The sequence below is a fragment of the Diabrotica undecimpunctata genome, chromosome 5 (assembly GCF_040954645.1).
Source record: "Diabrotica undecimpunctata isolate CICGRU chromosome 5, icDiaUnde3, whole genome shotgun sequence".
Taxonomy (NCBI): Eukaryota; Metazoa; Arthropoda; class Insecta; order Coleoptera; family Chrysomelidae; genus Diabrotica; species Diabrotica undecimpunctata.
Window position 1 is genome coordinate 155,506,982 of NC_092807.1, and position 27,978 is coordinate 155,534,959.

Genomic DNA, 27,978 nt, shown 5'->3' on the forward strand with positions numbered 1-27,978 from the left:
GGTTATGTCAGCTTGTTAAGTAACTGGAGTTAAGAGTTTTGCATTAATTTTAGGTAAGCGTACTGCACAAAATTTTGTAAAATAATTTCAATTAACATGTCTACAGTTTATTTCGGATGTACAGTTGAGGTTCCACAAACTCAATTGTACTAAATTTGGTTTGTATTTTTTCAGAACATCGAGAGGTCAAAGGCTGCTAAATATGGCATTACAAAAAAGCAGTCCTAAAACTCAGCCAAACAATAATAGTGAACAGCTTACTGAAAAAATAACAGGTCGTTCGGATCATGAAAGTGTTAATTCTACTGATGTAGAGTGTACTGTTAATATCCCAAAGAGCATAAATATTGCCATAATAGCACCAATAATAATTAATGTACCCCCGGAAGAAGAGGAAAGCGAAATGTTTGTTGACCCCAATGATGGTTTTTTATTCCCCCAGACGATATAAGTGTAATGCTGAATCTTGAAAATGTAACCGAATCTTTTCAAACAAACAGTTTGCTTAATGGGATAAGCAGCTCATATGCAATGGATAAAACCTTACATAAATTAGAAGATCCAACTCTAAATATTGGCAACAAAACAGTTGAGCAGTTGGACAATTACGAATATAATACACCTAACCTGAATCTTGTACTAATATTATTACTAGTAATGGCATTGTTAATAATATGTATTATTAGCGATGAGCAATCAGATAACAATGAAGAGTATAGGCCCAATGAACGTGAACATAAAATTGACAATGACTTTGATCAGAATTCGAATAACATATCAAGTAAAACCAAACGCAAGAAACGACACAAAGTGAATCAGCAAACTTGGAACATTAGGCAAAATATAACAACCAGAAAATTAGGAAAGGAATATTGCGGTAAAACAAAAACAAAAAATGGACCGTATGTATATAATATAAAAAAAGCTGCCAGAGTAATGAAACAAAGATGCAAGTGTAACAGAAAAGAAAATAGTGTAATCCAGTGTCTAAGGCTCACAGAAGATGATAGAAAAGAAAATTTTGAAGAGTTTTGGAAAATGGATTGGCCAGAGAAAAAGCTATTTCTAAGGTTTTTGACTCAGAAATCTAACACTGTTAGGGCTCGAGACCGAAAATCAGATACAGATAGTAGAAGAAAAAACTCTTGTAAATATTTTCTTAAACAAAATGGTTCTGCAGTTTGTGTTTGCAAGAACATCTATATTATTATTATCCAGGATAACCCGAGGCCCGAGGCTTTCCTTGAAGAAAAGTTTTAGAAGGAAACCCGGAGGGAGTACCAAACTTTTTTGTTCTTTTTTGGAGACCCAAAATTAGCATTCTCAGCAAAATTCAGCTTGTTCCTATGATTTTAAGATGTCAAATCTCTGACGAATGAAGTAGTAGTAGACTTACCACTAAATCTAAAATCAAGAATAGAATAAACAAGAAGTAAATAGAAAAAACAACTGTCAAAAAAAGAAAGCTGCAATAGTTAGGCTAACCTTATCATGCAACGAAACATAATAGTCAAAAGAAGTAGAGGAGAGTGGATAGATAGTAGAAGATAGATAGTATCTCTTTCAGACATAAAAATTTTAACTGTCATATCACTCTAAATACCTCACCAAATAAAGAAAGAAAATATTCATAAAATACATTATTTACCCAACTTTCACTGTGTTTATGCTTTTAATATTAAACCCTATACTTGTTGTAAAAAAAAATCAAAACCACTTTTTTAAAAACGTCTGAAAGTGCCCCACTTGGAGCACGGGGAATGGAGCAGCTTCAGACACAATTGGAAGAATGACAATCTCATATAAATGTTTTAGAAATTATTTATTACAATATTTAAAACTGTAAGATGATACTTAATCAAATCCCCAATGCATATTGAAGTTTTCCAATGAAACTGAAAAAGACAATAATGATTTCTGTCGCTTTGTACCCTGCTCAGAAGGAGTTGGCAAAAGGGCTACAATTTCTAATAAAGAAGCACTAGAGATATATCTAGTACGATGGGGTAGAAAAAGTGAAATTTCAAAACCCCCATCATCATATTTACCAATGATTCTCCCAACATAGTACACATCTTTTTATTTTACAGTCCCAAATTTAACCAGCACAATATCTTCAATTTTCAATTCACTCTTTAGTTTTTGCCATTTTCATCATTAGTTGTCTTCTCATTCTTCTCATTTTTAAAAAGTAGTTTTCTTTTCGTAGATTTAGTACGTTCATCATTAGAGTTGGTGGTTTTCTTTGTTTCATTATTGATCTGTTTTTCTGTCAGAAGAAGTTTTTCTGGGGTGTCAGTTATTATTCTGCTTTTCCCCTTTTCCCTTTTTTTCTTGGAGCTAGTATTAAGTTTCTATTTTGGATATTCTCGTATCTCCTCAGGACTTAAATAAAAGCCAGGCTGTTGAGAGGGCATAGGAGTAGAGTTTTGGCAACTTGATGTTGATGGAGTGACTATTGATTGCTGAAAGTTTTCGCTTTAAATTTGAGGAGATAAAGGTGTTTTTTTAGATTCTAAAGTTGATAGACTTGCAGCTAGTTGGCATGTTAGAGGTTCATCGGGAAGAGTTTCGTCTGGAGGATTAGGTCTTTCACTGAACAAACCAGGAGCAAACATATCGTCGCTGAAAATGTGCCTGTTAACTGTCTTTTTGAAAGAATTTGTAATGCTCTGTGGTAACATGGTTCGGCCCTGTGCTGTTCCATCACATGCGGCCACGTAATAGATTCCAAAACGTTGGCCTGGGTAAGACTTCAACCATGAATCAATTGCAGCATTATAATATGTTTTAAGACGTTTCATTAGTGCCACATCTAGTGATTGCATCATGTGGGTGCAATGGGGTGGAACTGTTAGAATGTGCACGCCATTAGCTCTTGCTAGTTCTATTGCCTAAATTGACAAGTGGCTCTCATAATTGTCGCAAAATAGAAGCATTCTTCTCTTTTCTTCTCAGACGAACTTAAACATTTTATAAAGTGCGGCATCACATGAACGAAATTGGAAGTGATCATCCATCCTGACTGATGAGCCAAACCCAAGGTCACGTTTGGTGCTCCATTTATCATGTGGCTCTTGAAGTGAACTCTTGAAAACACTAGAGCAGGAGGTATTGTATTTTCAGCTGCATTTCTAAACAAAACTGTAGTAACCAGAGTTCTTCTCTCACTACTTACAGCAGCTGCTACTTGTTTTTGGCCTTTTTGTGAAATCACAAAAGAAGATTCTGGGTTAGTTTCAGTTTTTGTTTCATCCATATTCCAAATTCTGGATGAGTCACAGAGTTCTGGGTATGTTTTGAATAATTTTTCATAATTATTAAAAAAAGCATTCACATTATGTCTGCTAAAGGAAATTGCACGTGCAATACTGCATCCTTCAGCAGCACGGAGAGATAATCTTGGGTGGCGTTTCATAAAACCGTACAGCCAGTCCTTTCCTGACATTCTTGGAGCTTCCCAGTTTTTAAAACAGTCAATACTGTTCATTTTGGCCATCTCATATGCTAGTTTTCGAGTTTTTAGATTGTTAAGACCATAAAAAATTTTTGAACACTTAATTATATATGCCTCAAGGTCGTCTTCCTGTTTGTCAGTAAAAACCTTTCTAGTATCGTTTCTTAATTTCGTATCATGTTTGCCATCTGGTTTATCCCTAAACTTCTTAACGTATATACCAACAGTTTGATATTTTAATCCAAATTTTTTAGCAGCATTTCTTATCGATTCACTATCTAGGATAGCCGCTACCCATTCTTTCATAGATTCGGCATCGAACTTTCCTTTTGTTTTTTCTTTCTTCCTATTTCTTACTATCTTCAAAGAATCTGCAACAAAAAGAAACCCTTTTTAAATAACTAATAATAAATATATATATATATATATATATATATATATATATATATATATATATATATATATATATATATATATATATATATATATTTATATATATATAACTAAATATATATAACTTTCAAGCAAGTTATTTCAAAAAAGATGTCTCTATTTTTCATTGGGTTTGTGTGATATACCCCATACCCTTTTGTCTGAAGGTGCCCCCCTCGATGTGTCCAGACTAAATGAAAAAATATAACCTAAGAGTGCAATTAAATGTGAATAGTACAGATTATACAGCAATAAATGGACTAAAAACTAGTAGCAATGTTAACTATCCTAAGTCTTATCTTCTAATAAAAAACTCATCTTACCTTCAATCCAAAAATTTGGCTTTCAATCACCAAAAACTAACTTTTCACTATATGACATAAACCCTTTATTGCACTGTTCTAAACTGTTTTAACCCACATTTTACCCACAATATCAATGTCTGAAGGAGCCCCTTCTCCCCAATAATGAGAATACGTATACTCTCTCTCAGAAATTTGGCCATAATAATAACCAGCATCTTAGTGTACTTCAGGAGTAAATTAGACTTTTGGTTTTTTACCTAATTATACATTTTTAGATAAATTAATAAGTTTATAAAAATGTTTTTGTTAAATGCATTACTTTTGTAATTTAGGAAAGAAACTTCATTTTACTTGAGACACACTGTATATTCCCATATATTTATTCAATTGTAGTATAATCCATTGTTGTCGCTGAAATGTTTTACGTGTTCAAAACTTAAAAAACGGTAAAACAATTTTCGCTGCTATTTTAATCCGTAAACCAATAAAGCATCGAATTCGTTTATAATCCCCTTAACAAAGTCAACATTCCTATGTGAATCATACTTGTAACAGGGAGTCAATCTGGCAACGGTATAATCGTAGGGATAGAATTGACGATGTCCCCAGAGACCTACAAACACATATAAACAGTGTTAGAAGCAAACGTGCGACCTCTATTAACACATCCTACACATTAACAAACCCAACATTACGTTAATTATGTGTATTCAAGTGACCTGGTCAGGTCATATTAGCTGGCTGATAAGGAAGTGGAATTACTGTGGTACTCTCTCGAATAAACTCCCGCTCTATTGTTTATTTTGCTGAAAGGGGATTGTCTTAATAGGTCAATACGGTTTGATTGAGTATTCTGTTAAATTTCTATAATGAAGCTGGCAAATATTGGCCGCCTGGTTTTGAATGCGAGGAGCAAAACGATATGGAATTTTGGCTTTGTGTTTGTTTTGTAAAAAAACTAGAGGCTCATTTAATATTAATATTACTTTGTTTGTATTTTAAATATTTTCATATGAGGGTGTAACTGTGAAAAAACTACTATATTTGGATGTAAGTGGTGGCATTCGAATTTCGCAAAAAAAGTTGTGTGATACATTTAGTAAGAAGAATTGACTTATTTTCCCTCTTAAATAAGTAGGGAATATTTATAAAAAATACAATATTTAAAAAAGGTAAAAGAAATAATAAATTAGACTTACTCACAATCAATTTAATTTAACTATCCAGACGACCGGTTTCGCTTTATACAATATGCAAAGCATCGTCAGGTCACGATACAAAGTTAAATAAATGCTGAAATAATAAACCCATATTAGGGTGTTGTCTAATAAAGATAAACAAAGATAGATGATATAAATAATATAAGTTACAGTAATTATGCCAATATTACATGTGTGTGGTTATTGAAAATGAATAAAATGTTTAAGCAGACAAGGTAAAATTAAAAGTTTAAGCACACCATAATTTACTAAAACAAATTATATTCAGATACAACATGACCGTAGAGGTAACATAGCCATTTCAATACAAATATTTTAATTAAATGAAAACATTTCCGGAACTTCTAATTACTTTTTCTTGTTCGACATAGCTGTTTGTTTCTTTCCCTATCCAAAAACTTCTGACAATTCCCTCAATGCTCTTTTATTGAAAAACAACCAAATCTCAAACAAAAACACACTCCTAACTCGGATTGTTTTCTCTTCAGGTCGAAACATTTTTGTAAGACTCCTTCTTGGCTACAACATTTTCATTGGTTGTATCAGGGCCGGAGTAGTAGCATAAAATTTGGATAAATCTATTAAAGACCGAAGAAATGCAGTATATTCTTACGGTGGCTGATATTAAAATATTTATTCTAACTATAGTTATCGATGTAATGATTAAAGTGTAAATTATCGATTAAAACAACATTAGCAATAATAATTTTATTTTGATTTAATTATATTTTGTTCATATTTCCTCATTGGACATATTTTGTCCTGAAACAATAACTATTCTTATGATTATGTACGTAGCATTTTCAAAAGTTCCTGTGGTTAATATTATTAACCCTTAGACACAATTTTTTGTTTCCACAGACAAAAATTATTTTAGCAATATATTGCTAAAATATCATATTAATACCCGTGATTTTTTTCAAAATTTGCCGTAAAAAATATATATACAATTGTAGATATTGGTAGTTTATGAATAAATTCTTCTGTTTGTAGTGCTCATCGTGTAGAGCCTCAAGCCCTTATCTCTTGCCGTACTGCTCCAACATAGGCGAATCAGACACTAGCATATTCTAGTCCAAGATGCAGATTCGTTTTAGAATTTTAAACTGCTGCGTTAGCCTTTTTTATTTTTTTGTACACCGAGCCGGGGCTCGAACGCACATACACTTAACCATTCGACAGTGAACCGAATGAGAGTCGGCCGCCGACTCGCTTGGCTATCTGACCGACTAAAATATATTGAAAAGTAAAATTGTAACTCTTTTTTTAGTTTATTCGAAATAACGTAAACGAATTTGGCCATTTTGAATGCAGCCACATCTCCTGTTAAATACATATCAGGTGTTTTCACCAATTTACAAATTTCACATTGTTCAACCCAACGGCTAAGACTCAAATGCTAGTTGTGATAGATAATTCTACCACTGTTCTTGTTAGTATGAGATATGTTTTAAAATTATGTATCATAGTAAGGTTAATATACAGTTTAAGCAATACATTTTTTTAATAATACAAACAGACAAATAGGTTTGCATCGTATATTGCTGCTTTTCAAAAATTTTAGACTGAAGCGCGGTTGAGCATGTACAGCATGTAAACTTCCTATGGAAAGCTACAAAAAACGTAGCATCATTAAATTTATTTACGATTCTAGGTATCATTTTTATTTTTTCCTTTTTTTTATTTAACCCACTTAATTTTATTTCCACAAGGCATCTAAGTTCCTGTAGTTGGCTGTATACCATATATAACAAACATTTAAATTAAACATAACGTGAAATTTAAATTTTGACCATGGTTAATACAAAATGTGGTTAATACTTACTTGGTATGTATAAATGTATTGAGCCACTAAATATGTCACCTACATAGGTAGAATATGTAGATCACTGTCTTCACGCTCTCTAGAGCACACAAAAAGAGAAAACACTTCCACTTTCTCTCAACATCTCAGAGAGAACACAACCACACCCTCAATATCCCAGAAGACTTTTCACAATATTCCCCAAAAAAACTTCCTCAAACTAGATTTATATGAAGACCTTAAAATTCTTAAAGAAAAACAAAAAAGTCCAAATTGTTTTAATCGTCATTTCTCATTCATTCGAAACTTCCTCCCTCTCCATAGCCAACTATTCTCATAACCCACATCCTTAATTTACTCTTACAACAAAATCTATATTTATTATTATTTGTTCGTCAACTATCCATCTTCCTTAGTTCACTCCAAATCTCTCTTTCAATACATCATACTCTCCATCTTTCCCCACTTCTTTCTATCCAACCTAAACTTCAAGTCTGACCCCTATACCTAATGTTTTTCATGCTTTTTTTCGACACCTCTAAATTCAGAGTAGATTATTCATCATCCCCTTCCTTAACTATTCAGTTCTCATTTTACTTATCCACACATCTCCCTCAGGGTTTGGTTTCAGATCTCTGGAGACCTCAGCCTTCTGTAGTCTTTCCTCTTCTCATAATTTAAAAAAACATCACAACTTTCTTTTTTACTTAAATTTAACAGAACCACCCACAACCATTTCATTTTTACAGTTCTTGTCAAGATTATACCAATAGTCTATTAAGCGCATAAACTTATAACTTATCCTTTTATATTTCCCATGTACCTAGTGTTGCTTTATAACAGATAGGGCCTTTTTTTCTTAAGTTATAAGTTAAGTACTGTATGATCATCATATTACAAAAACCACCTCCCAACCATCAATTTTTGTTCATCTGATATATTTGTCAACACACACAAAACAACTAAGCAACTTCTTCCGCAAACACCTAATCAGTTATTTACGTTCATGAACTTGTAATTTAAAAAGTTTTACATTTACCAGGTACCGAATGTTGCATTTTAACATACAGGGTCTTCTATGCTTAAGTTATAAGTTAAATATTACATGATTATGTTATTCACTCAACACCACCTTCAAATATAAAATATATCAATTCCTATTTCACCCACCAACAATAAATTTTCAAGAATCCAACTTTCCACATATGTCTATTTTCCATTTTCCAGGTACCAAATGTTGAAAAAACATAAGGTGGCCTTATATTAGAATCTCTAATTCACACTGCTTTAAGACGTATGTATAGTTGGTTGCCTAACAATACCCACACAATTTTCTCACCACATACATTAATTAATAAAACAATTCCCACCATGTTATTAAAAATAAATTCAGGACAAATTAACAACTTAAAACAACAACATTGATGGTTGCTACTGTTACATTATTTTAATTTTAACTTTTTCAATTTTTTAAATAGCGTTGGCTTCTGTCTTAATTAGACTAACACATAAAGTTACACTGACTGCTTTGTTCCGATACCCGTCCTAACTTGTCAAGATTGTCATTTCAATCAGTTGGTTTCATCAAGTCCTCGTAGACAAATAATCGTCACAGGACCAGCAACTTCACGTGGAGTCATATGTCGCCATGTTACCAAATCCACTGGTAACTTTAACATCATAATATTTACCACCATATAATGTAAACTAAATTTAAAAAACAGCTTTTAACGGGTTTTTACCCACATATTTAGTGGCTCAATACATGTATACCCACCTAGTAAGTATTAACCACATTTTGTAATAACCTTGGTCAAAATTTAAATTTCACGTTCTTTTTAATTAAGTGGTTATATACTTTTTAGGTGCACTGATGATGTAATATGGATTCCGAAAACGTTTTGTGATATCGCCCGATTGGGTTTTTAATTTATATACCTTTTATAAAGGATTTTTAATAAAAAATTTTTTATCTTATTTGTCTTTTCACAATATCCATTAATTTATTGTAACCCAAATCTACAGTCGCAGTGTAGAAGTAACGATTCAAAAATAAAACAATTACAAATATGGTAGGCAGTAGGGTTACTTATAGATATTAATATTAACGAAAAGTTTTATAGTTAATGGAACCAAAAAAAAAATTTAAATATATGCCAATCCAGTGATTAAGTATTTCAAAATTCGAATTTAAATTTCGTACAATTCTCATTGTTAGCGTTTTAATTAGTAACGATTGAAACAAGCAATTTGTTGAATTCCACGAATACCAATTATTGTCTCACTTATGTAAATTGTACTCAATTCAAACTAGACAACAATCAGCTAGTAATGAATTATAGCTTCAACAATATTTGCAGGCTTTATTACTGAAGGATTGTTCAATCAGTTGCCATTATAATTCATTACATTACAGCCATATAAAGTCAACTGTATTAAATGTTAAAATCCTCTACATATATATTTATATATATATATATATATATATATATATATATATATATATATATATATATATATATATATATATATATGAAAGTAAAAGATTGCATTTCATTTCAATCGGAACTCCACCATTGCTCTACACGTGTTTAGAGTTATTCGAGTTATTATAATTATTTGCTATCAGAGAGAGGTCTCTGGACTTCTTGTTATTTCGTATAGATGTCACTGCTAGCGTATATGGCTGTTATTTTGGTTATAATGACCAAATACTAGACTGCTTTTCATTTCAGTTGAACTTCCACAAGTGTTCCTGATGATGACTTGAATAACTCGAAACACGTGTAGAGCAATGGTGGAGTTCTGATTGGAATGAAATGCCATCTTTTACTTTTATTTAAACGCCTTTCTCTACGTAAAGAGCGAAAAAGATAGTATTTGTCATAGGTGAATCATAGATGCATGTCGAAGTAAAAGGATACTTCTAGCGTCGTTAATAGCCTCTAGTAAGAGGCTTTGAATTTGCGGTTCACCTAATTTGCTATCAGAGAGAGGTCTCTGGACTTCTTGTTATTTCGTATATATATATATATATATATATATATATATATATATATATATATATATATATATATATATATCCCGTAACTGCTACCGACAGGGTCAGCGTGACCCATCAATAGTTTTAAACCGCCCTACCCATTTAAGTTTGATAGTGGTGGAGCTGTCTGTCCACCTATTCTCTGGCCAGTTAGTATTTTATAAAAAGACAAAGTGAGCAGTTTTGTTGATCGTGTCAAATTCGAAATAATTACGTAGTTGGGTCACGGTGACCCGTCTATAGTATTTAAGTAACATAATATTTTTTGGTTATAAAGGTATGTATCTATTTTATATATATATATATATATATATATATATATATATATATATATATATATATATATATATTTTATTATATTAACGGCTTGAATAATTTAAATATTTATATCATTTGCTTAATACACATTTTTTGTTTTAGATAAAATGGCTTCTTCAAGTAAGCATTTAACTTTGTCTGAGATGGAAGACATTCTAAACAGTGAAGAGTTTTGGAAAGATTTGGAAGATGCCGATGAAACGACAGATACTCTCCAAGAAGTAGAAAATAAGGAGCAAGCTGCACACAAATTATTTAACTATTCAGGTTAAAGTGACAGCGATGAAATAGACAACGAAATTTACAGCGAACACGACTCTGATAGTGAATTTAAGATTGAACTATTGCATGAAAACTTCTTAGACAGAGATGATGCCACGAATAACACTGCAAGTAACAAAACAGCTACTTTGATTATTTCAAAATTAGCTTGGTATGAAAAAGATTCTACAAAATGGGCAAAACAATCGCCAAAAAGGTCCAAAGTAAAATCTCATAACATTATAAGAGTTTTACCAGGACTGAAAGGTTCTACCCGTCAGAATCCACCATTGTGTCCTAAAGAAGCTTGGAAATTATTAATAACTGATGACATGTTGGAAATTATTATTGAACATACCAACACAAGAATTGACTTAGTACTCAGAATACTTAGACCTCAAATTACGCTACATTCAAACGACGTACAAACTCTCTCTCAAAATTTGCCCCAACTTTCATTGAAAGAACAGATAAAATTGAGATAGAAGCTTTTATTGGACTTTTATTTATGCAAGGTATATTTAAGTCTAACCATGAAGATTTAAAATCATTATGGGCAACAGATGGTACAGGGAGAGATTTGTTTAGATGTTCGATGTCACTTGCACGATTCTTATTTTTGCTAAGCTGTTTAAGATTCGATAATCATCTTACAAGGTCTGAAAGAGTGAAAACTAATAAATTGGCAGCTATATCCAACCTACTTGAAACTTTTGTAAAAAACTCCCAACAGAACTATGTTCCAGGTCCTCACTTAACAGTAGATGAAATGCTGGTACCATTCAGGGGAAGGTATGCATTTAGAATGTACATACCTAATAAACCTGCAAAATATGGTACACAAGTGCAGATCTTAGCCGATTCCCAAACACACTACATGTATAACGCGGAGGTCTATACAGGAAAAATTCTCCAACAGAAACAAAAATCGCTATTTTCACATCCAACTGAGGTTGTTCTTCGAATGATAAAATGTATTGAAAATTCCAACCGTAATGTTACTGGAGATAACTGGTACACATGAATGGAATTAACCAACGAGTTAAGAAAACGAGGAATTACATATGTAGGTACAGTGAAAAAAAATAAAAGAATGATTTCTCCAGAATTTATGGCCGACAGAAAGAGACCTGCTAGTTCTTCAGAGTTCGGATTTACATCAGACAATACTCTGGTATCATATGTCCCAAAAAAGGGAAAATCGTCATGATGCATCAATGCATCACGACAGTACTATTGATCAGAGCACTGGAAAACCCGAAATAATTATGTTTTATAACCAAACCAAAGCAGGTGTAGATGCTTTGGACGAAAAATGTGCAACATATTCCACTTCTTGAAGGACCTGTCGATGGCCTATGGCAATTTTTCACTGTAGTTTAAATGTGTCTGGTGTAAACAGCCGAATAATATATCAGTTTTCCCGAGGAAAAGAAATATCCCGTTACAATTTTTTATAAGAACTAGGCATTGCACTGTACACGCCACATATGAAGAAAAGACTTTACAACGTAAATGTACCCCGGAAACTTCGATGTCTCGCAGCGAATATCCTTGGAGTAGATATAGATGACACACCTGCACCATTGCCAATACAGAATATATCTAAAAGGAAGAGATGCGCAATTTGTCCCGGAAAAAAAGACCGGAAAACAAATACATACTGTTTTGTGTGCAAATTACCTATATGTTTACAATGTGCTCTAAAAATATGCCCAAATTGTAAATAGTAATTTATTTTACATTAAATTAGTTAACCGTTATATAAAAAAGTGTTTATGACTTAAAATAAATGTATTAGCTAATGTTTTTTCTCTATTTCAGAATTTTAAAACTGGGTCACAGTGATCCGTCAATAGCAGCTGAGAGATAACTTTTTGTCGGTAGCAGTTACGGGATATATATATATATATATATATATATATATATATATATATATATATATATATATATATATATATATATATATATATATATATATATATATATATATTTACTGGGTGACTAAACTTGCATAGGTCATTATTTGCCAATCCCATCAGCTTCCACTGACTATTCAGCTTACTGTGGCTTGTTAAGCCACTGTAAAAATTTTTTTGTTATGTTGGCAGATTTTACTACACTGTACTTCTACTACTACTGTATTCATTTTCATTACTATGGAGTAAAACGGCTTTAAACTAATCTTGGAAGCATCAATAACACGTCTTTATTCTTGTCCAGTCTCCCAATTTCTTTGGAAAAACCCAGTTATTGAAGAAGCTCTGCAGCATCGTTATAATACACCAAAATAATCATTTTTTTAAAAACAAAAAAAACTATGTAAATTTTAAATATTGTGAAAAAAAAAATTAGGAGTAGAAAATCTAACTGTAATAGCAAAAATTGCCAAATGAAATATGAAATAAGATTTAGAGCATTGATATCTTCATATTTATGATAAAATTTTGAGGAAAGGAAGATTTGGTTGCAAAATAGTGTTATAATTAGAAACTGAAACAATATGATTAAACTCTCTAAGAATATATTAAAATGACTTTAAGTAATAAGTAACAATATTTAAACGGTACAAAAAAAAACAAAATATTAAAAGCGACACTAAATGCTGAATGGACGTGTACTAAACATGCTGAAAAAATTAAGATATTTGGAATTTATACAACGAGAGTAAAGTAGACAAATAATCGATTAAAGTTAAATAAAATACCAATAAGTGATTCTAATACTTTTACGTTTTTTGTTTATATACGTAGTTGCCATACTATTTTGTTTAGAACCAAAAATATTTCTACTATTCCCACAAAGAAATTCTTAAGCAATAAAAAAACGTCACTGATATTTAAATTTCTCATGCAAACCGAACATATTAGTAACATACTTCTTACTAGTGAGTTCCAAATACAATTTCTTATATTAAAGTACAATGACAAAGTTTTAATGGATACTATTACCGAATATAGGGTTTGCACAATGTCACGTTTTGCTTCTATCTTTGGTGGTCTATTATGAAAGTGCCTGTCGCCGACAGGGATGATGCAAGTAAACAGCATTTCTGTGTTGTTTGGGCAGAATCTTAATTGAGTTAACGATTGACCATGCACTATATAACGGGATAGTTGTTTGAAACTGGATGGAAATACATTAGCCACGGCTCTCTTCATATGTTTTATAACGACGGCTTATTTCAAAATTAATAACTCTTTATATGATCATCCGTCAACCATTTTCGTATTTAGTTCTCATTAATTTTCGTTGGTCTTTTGCCCTTAATTAAGTTAAAGTATTATAATAAAAAGTAGGTACATTTTATTCTGACATGCTGATTAAGTATATTTTATCTTTCAACAAATAAATCCAATAATTTAATATTGTATATATCATATATATACATATATATATATATATATATATATATATATATATATATATATATATATATATATATATATACTTTTTGCCTTTCGATTCATATCAGTGTCAGGAAATTTTGTAAACAAAAATGATGTAATAAAAATTGCATTATTAAAAAAAAAAAAAACGTTTCGCGATGCCAAAACCACCAAATAACGAGTTTGCACTGATTTTGTATTAAATTTCTACAAAAATATAGAAGACGAGACCCGTCTTCTATATAAGTGAATAGTGAACAATGTAGTAGTATCTATAGGCTAAGGACTGAGGCCCCAGAAGCACCAAAAAGACATCACAGAGTATATATATATATATATATATATATTTGTATAGTAGAAACCCTCAATTTAGAAGAGTGATTTCATAGTTTAAACGCCGAATATCCTCAAATTTAAATGTACACAGCGGCCCTCGAAAACTGCCTGTTTTCTTAATTGCAATTTGCGTTTCCTCATAATAAATTACAGAATATATAAAGTAGTATATTTATTTGTGCTTCTCTATAGTAGACTTGACCAGAAGTTGTCGTACAGTGTAGCCAATTCTTGTTCACAAGTAGTAATTATGGTCATCCAAATCCTGTATTCTTCCACGCAGCGATTATTGCCGTCATAAAAATACAAAAAAACATGATTTTTTCAATAGTAAAAATCAAGCACAAAATTGTAATGAAATAATTTTTATTTATATGTTCCGTTTCGTTACATATTTAAATTTATAAAATAAAAATCGATATTTTAAAACATTATATTTCAAACGTTTGGCAATGTTGGAATTAGCGAGGAAATTCCGTTTTACAATTTGGACCCTGACATGCCGTAAAACTAGTTTTTATTATTTTTTCGCCGAAGAAATGGTTCTTTGTATTGGCGTTTCTTTGGGTAGTGCATTTTGTGAGTATATTTTATGTAATACGTTTGCAAACTTATTGTTGTCAATACTGTTTTAACAATACTGTATTGTAGTATTGATAAAACGTGTTATTGATAATAAGAGTGTTATAGTTTGTCGTTTTATAGTAAATTTTTAGTTATATTCTTATACAGAATTGTTGAAATTATTGTATATATAGTATATACACAGATTATTGAAATACAATGGACGAAAAACCGAGTTGTTCCAAGAGAAGACAGCAAAATTCTGATGTTGATTCCAAAAATAAAAAGCCGCAAAAAAGACGGAAAATGTTAACGTCCGAAGAGAAGGTAATGATACAAAACGTTTATGAAGGAATTGTCTGCAGAAAAATGGCATTAAATGTTAGCTAAGCGGTCGACATTTGTAGCAGTTTAACAAAAGTATCCGTTAGCTGTATTTATCGTGTACTTAAAAATACATCGGAAAATAAAAAGCAAGAAAAAGGTAAAACTAGAGGTAGGAAAAGCATTGTTTTCGATGATGAAACAAGGAATATTTTACGTCGAAAAATTCATTCATTTTATTTTCGGAGTAAAATTCGAACACTGGAAAAAATTTCTCAAGAGCTCGAAAACGATGACCCTTTACCCAAGATATCTCGTAGGGTCTTAATCAGAACCATGCGCGAAATGAACTTTCGATATGTAAAACGCAATAGAAAAAGTATGCTATTAGAAAAAAATGAAATTATTCCGTGGAGAAGAAAAACGAAAAATTCACAGCACTGGACGCAAAATATATTATTTAGATAAAACCTGGATTAACGAAGGTGATACAGTTGGAAAAGTTTGGCAAGATTTAAATGTTAAAAGTAAACGCGAAGCATTTATAGAAGTCTGGTCTACAGGATTAAAAGCTCCATCAGGAAAGGGACGGCGTTTAATCATCACCCATATAGGAAGTGATAAAGGGTTCCTTGATGATGGTTTGCTTCAATTTCAGTCGAAAAAAATAGGTGATTATCATAAAGAAATGACTTCCGAAGTATTTGAGCGCTGGTTTAAGAGAATCTTACCAAAAATGGAATCTGGGTCTGTGGTTGTTATGGACAATGCGCCATATCATAGCCGCAGACTAGAACAATTACCTACGACTGAATGGCGGAAAGGAAGAATTCAAGAATGGCTTACAGAAAAGGGGATTGCATACGAAGAATCAATGCTCAAAATTCAACTACTTGACATTGCACGGTTAAGGAAAAGTGAATATCTTAAATATGTTGTGGATGAAACTGCAAAAGATTATGGTGTCAAAGTTCTACGTCTACCACCTTATCATTGCGAACTTAATTCCATTAAACTTATCTGGGCGCAAGTGAAAGGAAAAGTAGCACGCAATAACAAAACGCTCAAAGTAAATGAAGTTAAGGAACTTTTAATTCAAGCAATTCTCCATGAGAAATGGGCTAAATGTATACGCCACATAATTAAAGAAGAATATCGTATGTGGGAACTTGACACTCATGTCAAAGTTTTACTATAGCCAATTATAATTACACCAGGTAAAGATAATGACAGCGATAGCAGCACTGCGTCTTCAGATTTAGACAGCGAATAATATTTTCTAATAGTTTAGTAGGAACATCAGCATAAAAAGACCAAGAACAAAAAAAAAAACGAGAAGAACATAGTAAGTGTGTATAGTGTTTGTGTTTAAATAGAATAGTACAATGTTTTGTTCCATACAAAATTATTTTTATTTTGTTTTTATAGAATTTTATTTTGTTTTATAGGATTTTATTTTGTTTTGTTTTTTTGTGTTTGTTTATTTTATTTAATTAGACAATATGGCTCTTGGCGAACACTCATTTAAAAAAAAGTGACGTGCCACAAGATATACCTCTCGGGTGGTGTGGAAACTGTCTTAAAATTTGTTTTAAAAAAATTTCATTGTGTAACTCTTTAAGGACGGGTCACGTCAAAAGACGTTTTAGCGTAACTTTCGCGACAGCCGGGTGGCATCAGTAAGCTTTCTGCAAAATTACTTGTTTTTTATAGCTTTTTGTTTGTGGCATTCTGTATTTTTAGGAGACTGTATGGAATAAGCCACAAATATTTATTTATAGGTTTAATTTACTGATTTTTCGATCTCTATATAAGGACATCGTTTTCAAAAATACAAGTGATAGTAATATTTATTTTTCTATGGCTTTTTGCTTGCCGTTCTGTATATTTAGAAATAATGTTGGGAATAAGTAACAATATATGTAATTGAAATGTTTAATTTACTGACGTTTCGATCTCTATATAAGGAGATCGTTTTTAAATATACAAATGATAGCAATATTTATTTTTGTGTGGCTTTTTGCTTGTGGCATTCCGTATTTTGAGGCAGAATGTTGGAAATAAGCCACAATACATCTATTTACATGTTTATTTTACTGACGTTTCGATCTCCATTACAGAGACCGTTTTTAAAGTTAAGATAAAAAAAGAAAATAATATAAGAATATATAAATATATAATAATAAACAAATAAAATAAATATAACTATAATTAATATCTTTAAAAACGGTCTTTGGATATAGAGATACAAACTTCAGTAAAAACCTGCAGATAAATATATTGTGGCCTATTTTGAACAATAATATTTAAACAATATAATATAATTAACGTTGAAATAAAAGTTAGTGTACGTCACTGGATTTTCATACGTCTTTCCCACTTCTACGCCTTCAAACGATGACTCACTCTCCCAAATAGTGAAATTAAAGTTTAGACTTATTTTATTTGGTATGTAAAAGGTCGTATTTTTTATAAAGAGTTGTAAGGAACTCCAGAAATCAACTGAATTTTTAAAAATGTTTGCAATAATTTCTTAATTTTTGGTATCCTCGTGTGTTTTTTCTTGCTTTATGAAAAATAGTGATTCATGTGACGCACCTAACAATATTCAATATTAATAATAAAAATTGCGTGTATTCAACAAAAATTGTCTTATAAAAATTAGTGTACATAGTATTGTGTTAAATACAAAACTTAGAATTATTACAGTAAATATTTTGTATTGGTATTATCCAGAATTCCCCTAAAGGAGCTTAGATTAGTTGATTGCAATCAGCAAATAAGTTTTGACCGAAGAACAACGAAACAACAGATTAAAGATCAACAAATCATTGCTTGCGGTGATGGTGTTCACTACGAAATACGTGATATTTTCTCGGCGATGTTTCCTAATAAAAATTCATTGCAGGAAATTATCTTCCTGCACATGTAGCCGCAACACCTCGACGGCAACGAAAAATTTGCCGGCGTTTCGCCTCTAAAACGTTTATCTTTATTCGGATGATGCATTAAATTCATTTACTGGCAAGTAGGTGTTATTAATTTTAAGTAGAGCTCCATGAACTGACTGGAAATTGTAATAAATAATTCGCACCTAGAAGAAAAATGTCGGAACATTTTTTTAAATAATCTTAAAGTTTTATAGAATGTCGTAAATATCACATTAAGCCCGTGTCAGTAGCTTTGAAAGACAAATTATCGTTTGCCGTTTGTAGAAACATTGTTGCAAACTAAAGTTTTAAATCGCGTAAACTTTATTATTTTTCACTTACACAATTAGATTTAAGAATTATGTTTATATTACACAGAATCATCGAAAAAAAATATATAGTTTGAGTTGGTTAAGCTTTAGTTTTTTTTTTATTTAGAAATTAAAGCCGCATCCAACATAATGGTTATTAGCGGCGGCTACAGAATTACAAAATTAGAGTTTATAAAATATTCCTGTAGATTTTAAGAAATTTACAATATTACTAACTGAAAAATGAGTGCCTAATAAATTACTTAAACTGTTAGGTATGTTAAATGTAAGACAAAAATTGGCAAATCTATGGCATTCAATTAATAAATGGTTAACGGTTACTTGTACATTACATGTTTCACAAATTGGTGGATCACTTTTGGACAGTAAATATGAGTGAGTAAGTCTCGTGTGTCCAATTCGTAATCTCGTTATCACCAATTGTTCTCTTCTGTTCCTGGTTGAGGGTTCCCAAGCTGTAACGTCATTTTTAATTTGCTTCAGTGATGTTTGAGAAGATTGCCATTCGTTTTTCCACTTGCACAAAACTCGATTTTTTATAAAAGCTTTTATATTACTCGCAGTATTTCGATTCTTGGCTTTTTCTATATCGGCACATTTAACAATTTCACTGGCGCACTGGTCCGCACTTTTGTTGTCAGCAATGCCAATGTGGGATGGAATCCATATAAATTTGATACTACTAGAATTTTCTTGAGCCTTCATGAGTTCTATTTTTATCAGTTTCTCAAGGGGACCTTTAGGATAGATCTGTTTAAGGATTTGAAGGGCGCTTAGTGAGTCACTTAAGATAACAGAGTTAGGAATGTTATTAGAATTTACATGCATGATAGCTTTAAACATTGCATAGAGCTCAGCGGAGAAAATAGAAAAGAAGGTTGGAAGACGAAATTGATATGTATCGCTTAGAGTAACGAATGTAGCACCTACTCCTTTATCACACTTAGATGCATCTGTAAAGATTTTATAGCTATGTTCGTAATGCTGACGGAGAATTAGATCTAGATTATTCTTAATCTCTGCGTAACAGTTAATATGTTTGTTGTAATGAGTTAGACAAGTATTTAAATTTGGGGTATTAATTATCCAAGTAGAGGGGCTTTTAATATTGATTGGAAAGGTAATTGAGAATTCGATATTAAGACATCTCAGGTAACACCGTACTCGCTCATAGTAAGGCTTATGTTTGGTACTATTGGTAAAGAGATTTATATATTTATTAGTGAAGGTATTATTAAATAGAGGTCAGTTTACATTTGAGGCTATTGACGTTGCGTGTGAAAGTGTTAAGCAAATTCGGCGATGATATAATGGGGGCTTCCCACTTTCAGAATACAAACTTTCTAAGTGATGTGTTGTGAATAGAGTCTAGCTGTTTTAACAATGTGGGGGAAGCAGAGGTGTAAGCAATTGATCCATAATCAATTTTTGATCTAATTAGAGTTCTGTAGATTGTAAACAAGGTAGAGAGATCAGAGCCCCAATATCTATTTGATAGTGTTTTCATTAGCTTAAGTTTCTTATAACAAGTCAAAACTAATTGTGTAATATGTTCTTTCCACGTAAGTTGATTATCAAACCACATACCTAAGAATGTATTGAGATGTAGTGAAAAACTTAAGATTAGGATTATTTGAGAAGTTCTTTTTTAAGAATACCATACCAACGGTTTTTGTAACCGAGAATTGAAAACCAGTATCGCGAGACCACTTTTCGAGATTTGTAAGAAACTTTGCAAAATTGTTAAATTATTATCTTTGCCTTTTACATAAACCACCAAGTCATCTGCATATAAACGTGCTTTTAAAAGTTTTTCAGATTTTTAATTATGTCATTAATAGCAATTAGGAAAAGTGTAGGACTAATAATTGAGCCTTGAAGGATACCATTTTCATCCTCCTGCATTTCGGAATAGTAGTTGTTAACTCTTACACAAAAAGATCTGTTTTCTAGAAAGTTCTTAATAAAATGAAGGCAATTTCCACGAATGTTCCATGACTGTATCTTTTTTAAAATGTTGAATCTCCAACATGTATTAAATGCTTTTCTTAAGTCAAAAAATACTGCGATACAATGCTGTTTTGTTGCCAGAGATTCGTGAATATCACTTTCCAGGTCTAATATGTTGTCTATCCCGGATCGGTTTAGTCGAAAACCATTTTGTTTGTTTATAAGTAAGTTCGAATTTTCTAGATGCCAAGTCAGCCTTGAGTTAATAATTTTTTCTAGTAGCTTGCCCATTGCACAAGTTAGGTTTATCGGTCTATAGGAATTGGGGTCTAGACGAGATTTTTGGCTTTTGAGAAATGGGAGAATGATAGATTTTGACCAAACAGATGGGTACTGGTGTCGCTGCCAGATGAAGGTAAATAAATGAAGTATGTAATTTTTAGCAGAAGTGGGTAGGTATTTTAAGAAAATAGTTGGGATATCGTTAGACCCAGGACTTGTTTCTTTTAGATCGTTTAGTGAGTTGTTTAGTTCTTGTAACGTGAGAGGAGCGTTTAATGGAATGTTATAGTTTTCTAAATAGAGGTTTGACCTTTCGGCCTCTAGTTTAATTTTCAAAAATACAGGGTCAAAATTTTCATTGGAAAACATTTCTCTGTAGTTTTAAGCTAATGTATGAACAATTTCAATAGAAGAGGTGACAATTTGATTACCTATTTTGAGACTAGATATTGGGGGTGACTCCTGTATACCAGAAATTTTACGTATTTTCTTCCATACTTCTCTTACAAGAGTAGAGCTGTTATTGCTAGAGACATATTGTGCCCAACTGGATTTTTTGTTTGATTTATTAAACGTTGAGCTCTAGCCTTCATTTTTTGTAGTTAATTTTATTTTCGAGTGTTTTATGCTTCTTAAATCTATTAAAAGCTGTTTTGCTGGCAAGTACTGCTTCGTTACACTCCGAATTCCATCAAGGCACAGGAACATGATTTTTAGTGGGCTTTGTTTTGCCGATGAAGAGCTTTGCACTCTGCAAGATGACACTATTAAAAGTATCTAAAAAATCGTTTATATTGTCATTCAGTATAAGACTCTCCAAAGCCTTATCTATATAATTTTCAAAATCGATCCACTTAGCCGAATTTTTATTCCATTTGGGCAAGAAAGAAATTTGGCAAGGCTGACCAGAGAGATTTTCAATGGTAATAGGGTGATGGTCGCTACCATAAGTATACTCGAGAACAGTCCAAGAGAGACGCGGAGCAAGACGTGGATCACAGAAGCTTAAATCTATCACGGAGGATTCTCCAGTGCAGATGTTAAATCTTGTAGGTGAACCATCATTTAGAAAATTTAATTGAAGATCCTGCATTACCTTTTCTAAAAGTTTTCCTCTGTGATCAGTATGCTTAGAGCCCCAAATAAAGTTATGACCATTAAAATCACCTACGATGATTCGAGGGGACGGTATCTGTTCGATAAGGCTTTTAAATCTTCATATGTAGCTGAAGAACTAGATGGAATGTAAATGTTACAAATCAGCCTTCGGCTTCGTGCTGTTACCAAGCAACGAGCTTAAGAAATTTGTCATGAAATTATGAGGCATTCATCAATGTCCGAGGGATATTCGGCGGATAATTTTTCGAAAAAAAAAATCATAACTCAACATAACGAAACATTTATTTATTAAAAGTACAGTTAGTGAAAGTACAATTATTAATTCTATGTTCATTAAACTCATATTCTCGTCCGCAGCAAAATTCCATGAATATTCCCCAAATATATTTGTGACTGTAGGTTGTATTTCTGAGAATTTTTTCTTTGATTAGCGCATTTATACTTTGAACAGTCTTATTGCCGAAACGTGACATTTTGAAATTTATTTGGATGAAGTTGTCAAACTCGATCGTGTTGTCATAGGGATTGAAAATTGCACTGAATGCAATTATCAGTCTAATGTTGACATGATTGGGTGAAATTGTTCCACATGACACAAAATGACGAAATTTGAATGGTTGTTAGAACAGTCGAAAAATTATCAAAATAATTAATTTAAACAAATTATGTATATAATTAGTCGTAAAATTCACATTTGTCCGTTCTAAGGAGGTGGAAACTTATGGCCCAAACAGTAGTTTTGACTGGGATTTTAACCCGGCGACTGTGTGGTGAAATTTTCTGACAAGAGCTTTGTGTTGGGGTAATTATCACCCCATTTTTTTATTTATAAAATTGAAAAAATATTTCATTTTTACAGGCAACCTTAAGATTTTAAATTATCGTTATATTGTTATATAATCTTTTTCAAAGTTAAATCAGTTAAAAAATTTCCGCTAAAAATTCAACGATTTAAAAAATATACTAAAATTTAGTTTATATTTAAACCACTACCACAATTTTTGTTAATAAAATTTTTATTACAGATATAGAACAGAAAAAAATACAAATTTTATAAAAAGTAACTATGAACTTTTGTTTAAATACCATAATTAGCAATTATTTGCACATTTAGAACAAAATTAATACACACAGTGTTTAAGACAAAGAAAAATGTCACATTTCACACATTTTGTTGGCACTTTGTCATTTCCACGGGGACACACTCCACATCTGAATGTTGTTCGTTGTTTCTTGTTTGGAGGTCCTTGAGAGTCCTCTCCGCTATTATTTCTTTTTAGTTTCGCTCTTATGTCTGATGGTATTTTGTGATTGTTACCTCTTTTTTCAATATATGGATTAATTAGTGCCAAACCAAGTTCGTTAAAAAAAATCTGCGTTTTAGTTTTTTAGTTGGCTTGTTATGTTAAAAAATAACATAACTATTTATTCCTGCATTATTAAGCAGTGAAAAAAAATTATTATCCATCGATAATAGGCCATCGCTTGCTATTATGAGACACACTATATATAACGCAGACATTTCGTTAACCATATCTACGCCACCTTTTGTGTGATTATAAAAGTCTATAATCTCTGGTTTATTTGATTTGTGGTCAAATTCTGTATCACGATGAAGTGAAGAAGCTACTAACACTATTTTATTTTTCTTCGGGACAAAGGACACCAAAGAAATGTCTTTTTTAAATCCAAAAAATGGGGGGTTTTCAGCTGTTTTTGGAATTCAAAAATATTGTCGGTATTTCCCTCTTGTTTTTACGAATAGTTCCAACAGATGTTAACCGATGTTCATTAAGCAAATGTTCCATTAGCGGTATGCTGGTAAACCAGTTGTCAAATGTAATGTTGCGGTTAGTACCACGGATTGGATTTACAAGCCTGTTTACTACATCAAACGGTCTATTACTACATTGAAAACGTCCTTCAGGCTGTGAGCCAACATATACCTCTAAATTAAATTTAAAATGTAGAATGTTTTGGCATCCACTAAGGCAAATATTTTAATGCCATATTGGACGGTTTATTGGGTATATATTGCCAAAAGGAACAACTTCACCGAAAAGATTCTAATTTTTCATCGATCTTCAAGTATCGACTAGGAATAAAATATTGTTGACAATTGGATACAAATCGATAAAAAACAACTCGTATAGCTGTCAGTTTATCTACTCTTTTTTGTTCTTCTCTATTTTCGATATTATCGAATCGTTAGCACTTTAAAAGTAATATAAATCTTTGTAGGAACATTGTTAGCCTGAAAATGTCAATTCCTGTTCCATCTGTAGCCCACAGATCCTCCAGATTTAACCTATTGGCTTTATAAACGCCTGATAGATATATTAATTCAAAAAATACACGAATTTCTTCTGCGTCCGTAGACTTGGTGATATATTTATATTAGTCATTATAATTCTGAACCACTAAACTTATTTTTTTATTAGTGCATTGGACAATATATTCTACAATAATATTATTTATGAATAAATCCCAGCAAGAAATGGGCGACTTGCAATGTTTTGCATTATTTTGAACACCAGGAAGTAAAGTTATTAAATTTTCTTGTCATGTTCTAACCGATTTATTAGGACAGTTCTTTGCCATTATGTTTTCCCATCCCGCCCAATAAAAAACTTAGATTGTCTTACTTTATTATCTTCAAACTTATTATTGTCTTGAGAAAAATCTTGCGATGATGATTGATTTTCCTGATTAGAACTTCTTGGCTGACAATTTTCCACTGATTGAAGTTGGTTTTCTAAAACATCCTCACTGGGACGAAGGCTAACCTGCTGACTTTCATTTTCAGATTCGCTTTCCGATCCTAACTCTGATCCAGTTCATTCATCCTGCCAAAGCTTTAAGAGAGCTTCTTGTTCTTTCTCCCAACTACACATATTTCTCTATGTCTGAAATTAAGAATATCTAATCAATTTTCAATATTCCTACCAATTAAATTATGTTTCTGTTAAAAAAATTAAGATAAATTGTGCTAGTCTAAGAACTTACCTGTTAATAATTGACCGGTGTTAATTATTAACAGATAAGTTCGGATTTAAAATTACCCAAAAACTAAATATTACTTCACTTCAACTGTGTGGTGGGGTTAAAATCACCCAAAAGTCCAAAGAACGCGACACCACTCGTTAAAATCTTATTTATATACTGAAATTTATGATGCAATACAAGATCTGTTATATTATGGGAAGTTAATCGTGGCACCAGATGAATCTGGCGATGTTGCAACTATTTTAACAAGCGCTAATGAACGACGTGGTTCACCCCACAACACAGTTGCCGTGTTAAGGTCCCATCAGTAATAAAAAGAGCAATTACAAAAAATTTTTATTAATAAATAAGTTATATTTGAAACCCACTTTGCATCCAACGCATAAAGTTTTCGTACGGCTTTTCTTCTTCTTTTGAAAACAAGTGAAACATCTTCTCTTAGTGCTAGTTTGTTTTTAAAGGTGATCTCCAATATTTGTCATAATTTTTTGCATTTTTGTGTGCCTACCTGGACCACCAGAGACTCTTCTTTTAATTTTGGCTTTGTATATCACCAAACTTATCAACTACTTAGCTACAGGTACTAAATAATAAAGAAGAGGAGCTTTCTTTTATTTTATTCTGAAATTCTGAAAATATTACTTATCAATTGATTACAGATGCCATTAACAATTTGTAGAAAACATTACGACACCATTTAGTAGATTTTCTGTCTAAATCAAAGGTAGTAATCGTAAGATAAGCCAAACCAACCCCTCCCACATATCTATTGTAAAATAATATAGCTTCAGGTAATCAAAAGTGCATTTTTTGCCTGTTTTTAGTGTTCTTTCTATCTGTGATTAAGATAGCGAGTGGCAGTTTGATAAAAGTAAAACTTCTGTCATTTAACTGTCATTACGCCTTTATGATTTACCATTAAATCAGATTTAACTCTAGATAGCTTCTTATCAATAAATTGTGGCGTATTCTTTCTGCATTTCATGTATATACCAACTCTCAAATATTCCCCCCAACTCCAACCTGGTGTAGAATAACTCCCAGATACTTGACGTACTTTTTGGGTATCACTCTCGCTCCCGCGCAATCAAATTCAACCGTATCTCTCTTTCTGTAGCCTCTGAGTACTACTGACTTCATCTTATCCTCCACGAGAGAAATATCATGCTCGCTCATCCAATTCTTAACGAGGACACATGCACGCCTAATCCGAAGGAAGAGTTCCTCCCTGTCCCTTGCCGCCACTAGCATAGCAAGGTCGTCCTCTAATGCGAAGTGGGTAACACCCTCTCCATATTCGCAGATTAAGACCCCGTTATATGCCAGGTTCTACATCGTTGGACTCAGGACAAAGCCCTGCAGGACCCTAGCGGTTACATTTACCATCACACCATTTTCCACCACAATCTTCCTCTCGGAAGGATAATCAGCGACCACATTCCCTAGATACCCAGGACAGTTCGTCGCTTCCAAAGAGCTCATTACGTGACCCGACTGCAATGTATTAAAAGCATTTCGGACGTCAAAGAGAATCAGGATGACTCATCGATAATCAGCCCTCACACTCACACACTTTGCTTGGAAGGTACTGAAGTCTAGGTAGAGCTGACACCTACCGATTTAAATCTGTTAGTAGAAATAATGAAGAAAATTCATAATTAAGTAAAAATACATATCAGTTGCTTTAATTTTCTTACGTTATCTCTTAAAGGACCATCCCTCCTTAACGACTAGCTTTTGATCCCCAATGGGTGGTGGCTATTGGAAAGTTTAACTGTACTATGGTGCACAAAAATAAAATGTCTTTATCAAAAAGCTTTTAAATCTATACTTAGTTTGAAATAATTATATTCGTCTCAAATAAGTAATAAACAGTCAATCATTTTCCATTTTTAATTAAAAAAAATTAAAGTTAGAAAATACTCTATAACAGAGAAACTAAATTCCATTTTAATTAGAGCTGGTGCAAAAAATAAAAAAGGCAAAACATTGATCTGTAATTAATAACCACGATTACAATTCTGAATATCAAAGTGCTCATTGAAACAAAAGTAAAAAATATCAAACAAATGCGGAATGTCAAATATATGCTCCAACCCCTATTCTAGAAGCGCATGACCAAAAAGCTTCACAGGGTTTTCACATTCAACCTCTGCAGTTCCTCAAAATATCTTGTAGGGTGAGCTCTATCCTGCGAATTCCTGGAAAGCCGTTTTAAATGCGCGCGATGTGATAAAATTCGGGAAAATAAGAACACCTGCCGGTCGTTCCGTAAAAACGATGTTATTTAACTTTTTAATTTTATTACTGAATTTTAAGAAACGATTTAATTGCAAAGAAAAACATTAAGGAGAAACTGTGTTAATGATCTCAGGTTTTTAATGAATCTTCTAGACAGTGAAGTTATATATGGTTGTGGATAATGTAATGTATGTACATATAAGTGAGTATTTCAGGAACAAGTGAAAAAACTGATAGTGAATTAAAGTAAATTGTGTTGTAATTATTGTTCAAAGGTGATAACTAAAATTTTTGATTTTGTGAAAAAACATAAGAAATATGACAGTGAAAAAACTTGCTGCTCTACTTCTATTAGTTGTTGTCCCCTCAATATATGGAAATCCGGAAAGAGAAGGTACAGTTCTTAGTCATACTTTTTAAAATAATTGCTGGGCTAGACCCGGGAATAAACTATTTTTTTTAATTATAATGCAAAATATACCAAAAATTTTAAAACGTCTGCTTATAAATAATTAAATTAACTGAAACTTTATAACATATTTGCAAGAATTTAAACTTTTTCCTGTTTTAATCAGAACTTTTTAAGGAAGGCCCACCGGCACTCTTTGTGTAATCAGCAATTAATGTTTATATTCTGGACCAAAGGTGGATGTGTTATCGCTAAA

The 27,978-nt window shown here is 32.1% G+C and overlaps 1 protein-coding gene across 1 annotated transcript; it reads right to left on the bottom strand.

The window, feature by feature from the left end:
- Positions 1 to 2,480: 2,480 nt before the first annotated feature.
- LOC140442523 (uncharacterized) lies at positions 2,481 to 6,481 on the bottom strand. Its single transcript, XM_072533587.1, has 3 exons — positions 6,445 to 6,481; positions 2,993 to 3,828; positions 2,481 to 2,894 (listed from the first exon to the last, which is right to left on the bottom strand). The coding sequence occupies exons 1-3, from the start codon at positions 6,479 to 6,481 to the stop codon at positions 2,481 to 2,483; spliced, it is 1,287 nt and encodes a 428-aa protein (XP_072389688.1).
- Positions 6,482 to 27,978: the final 21,497 nt, after the last annotated feature.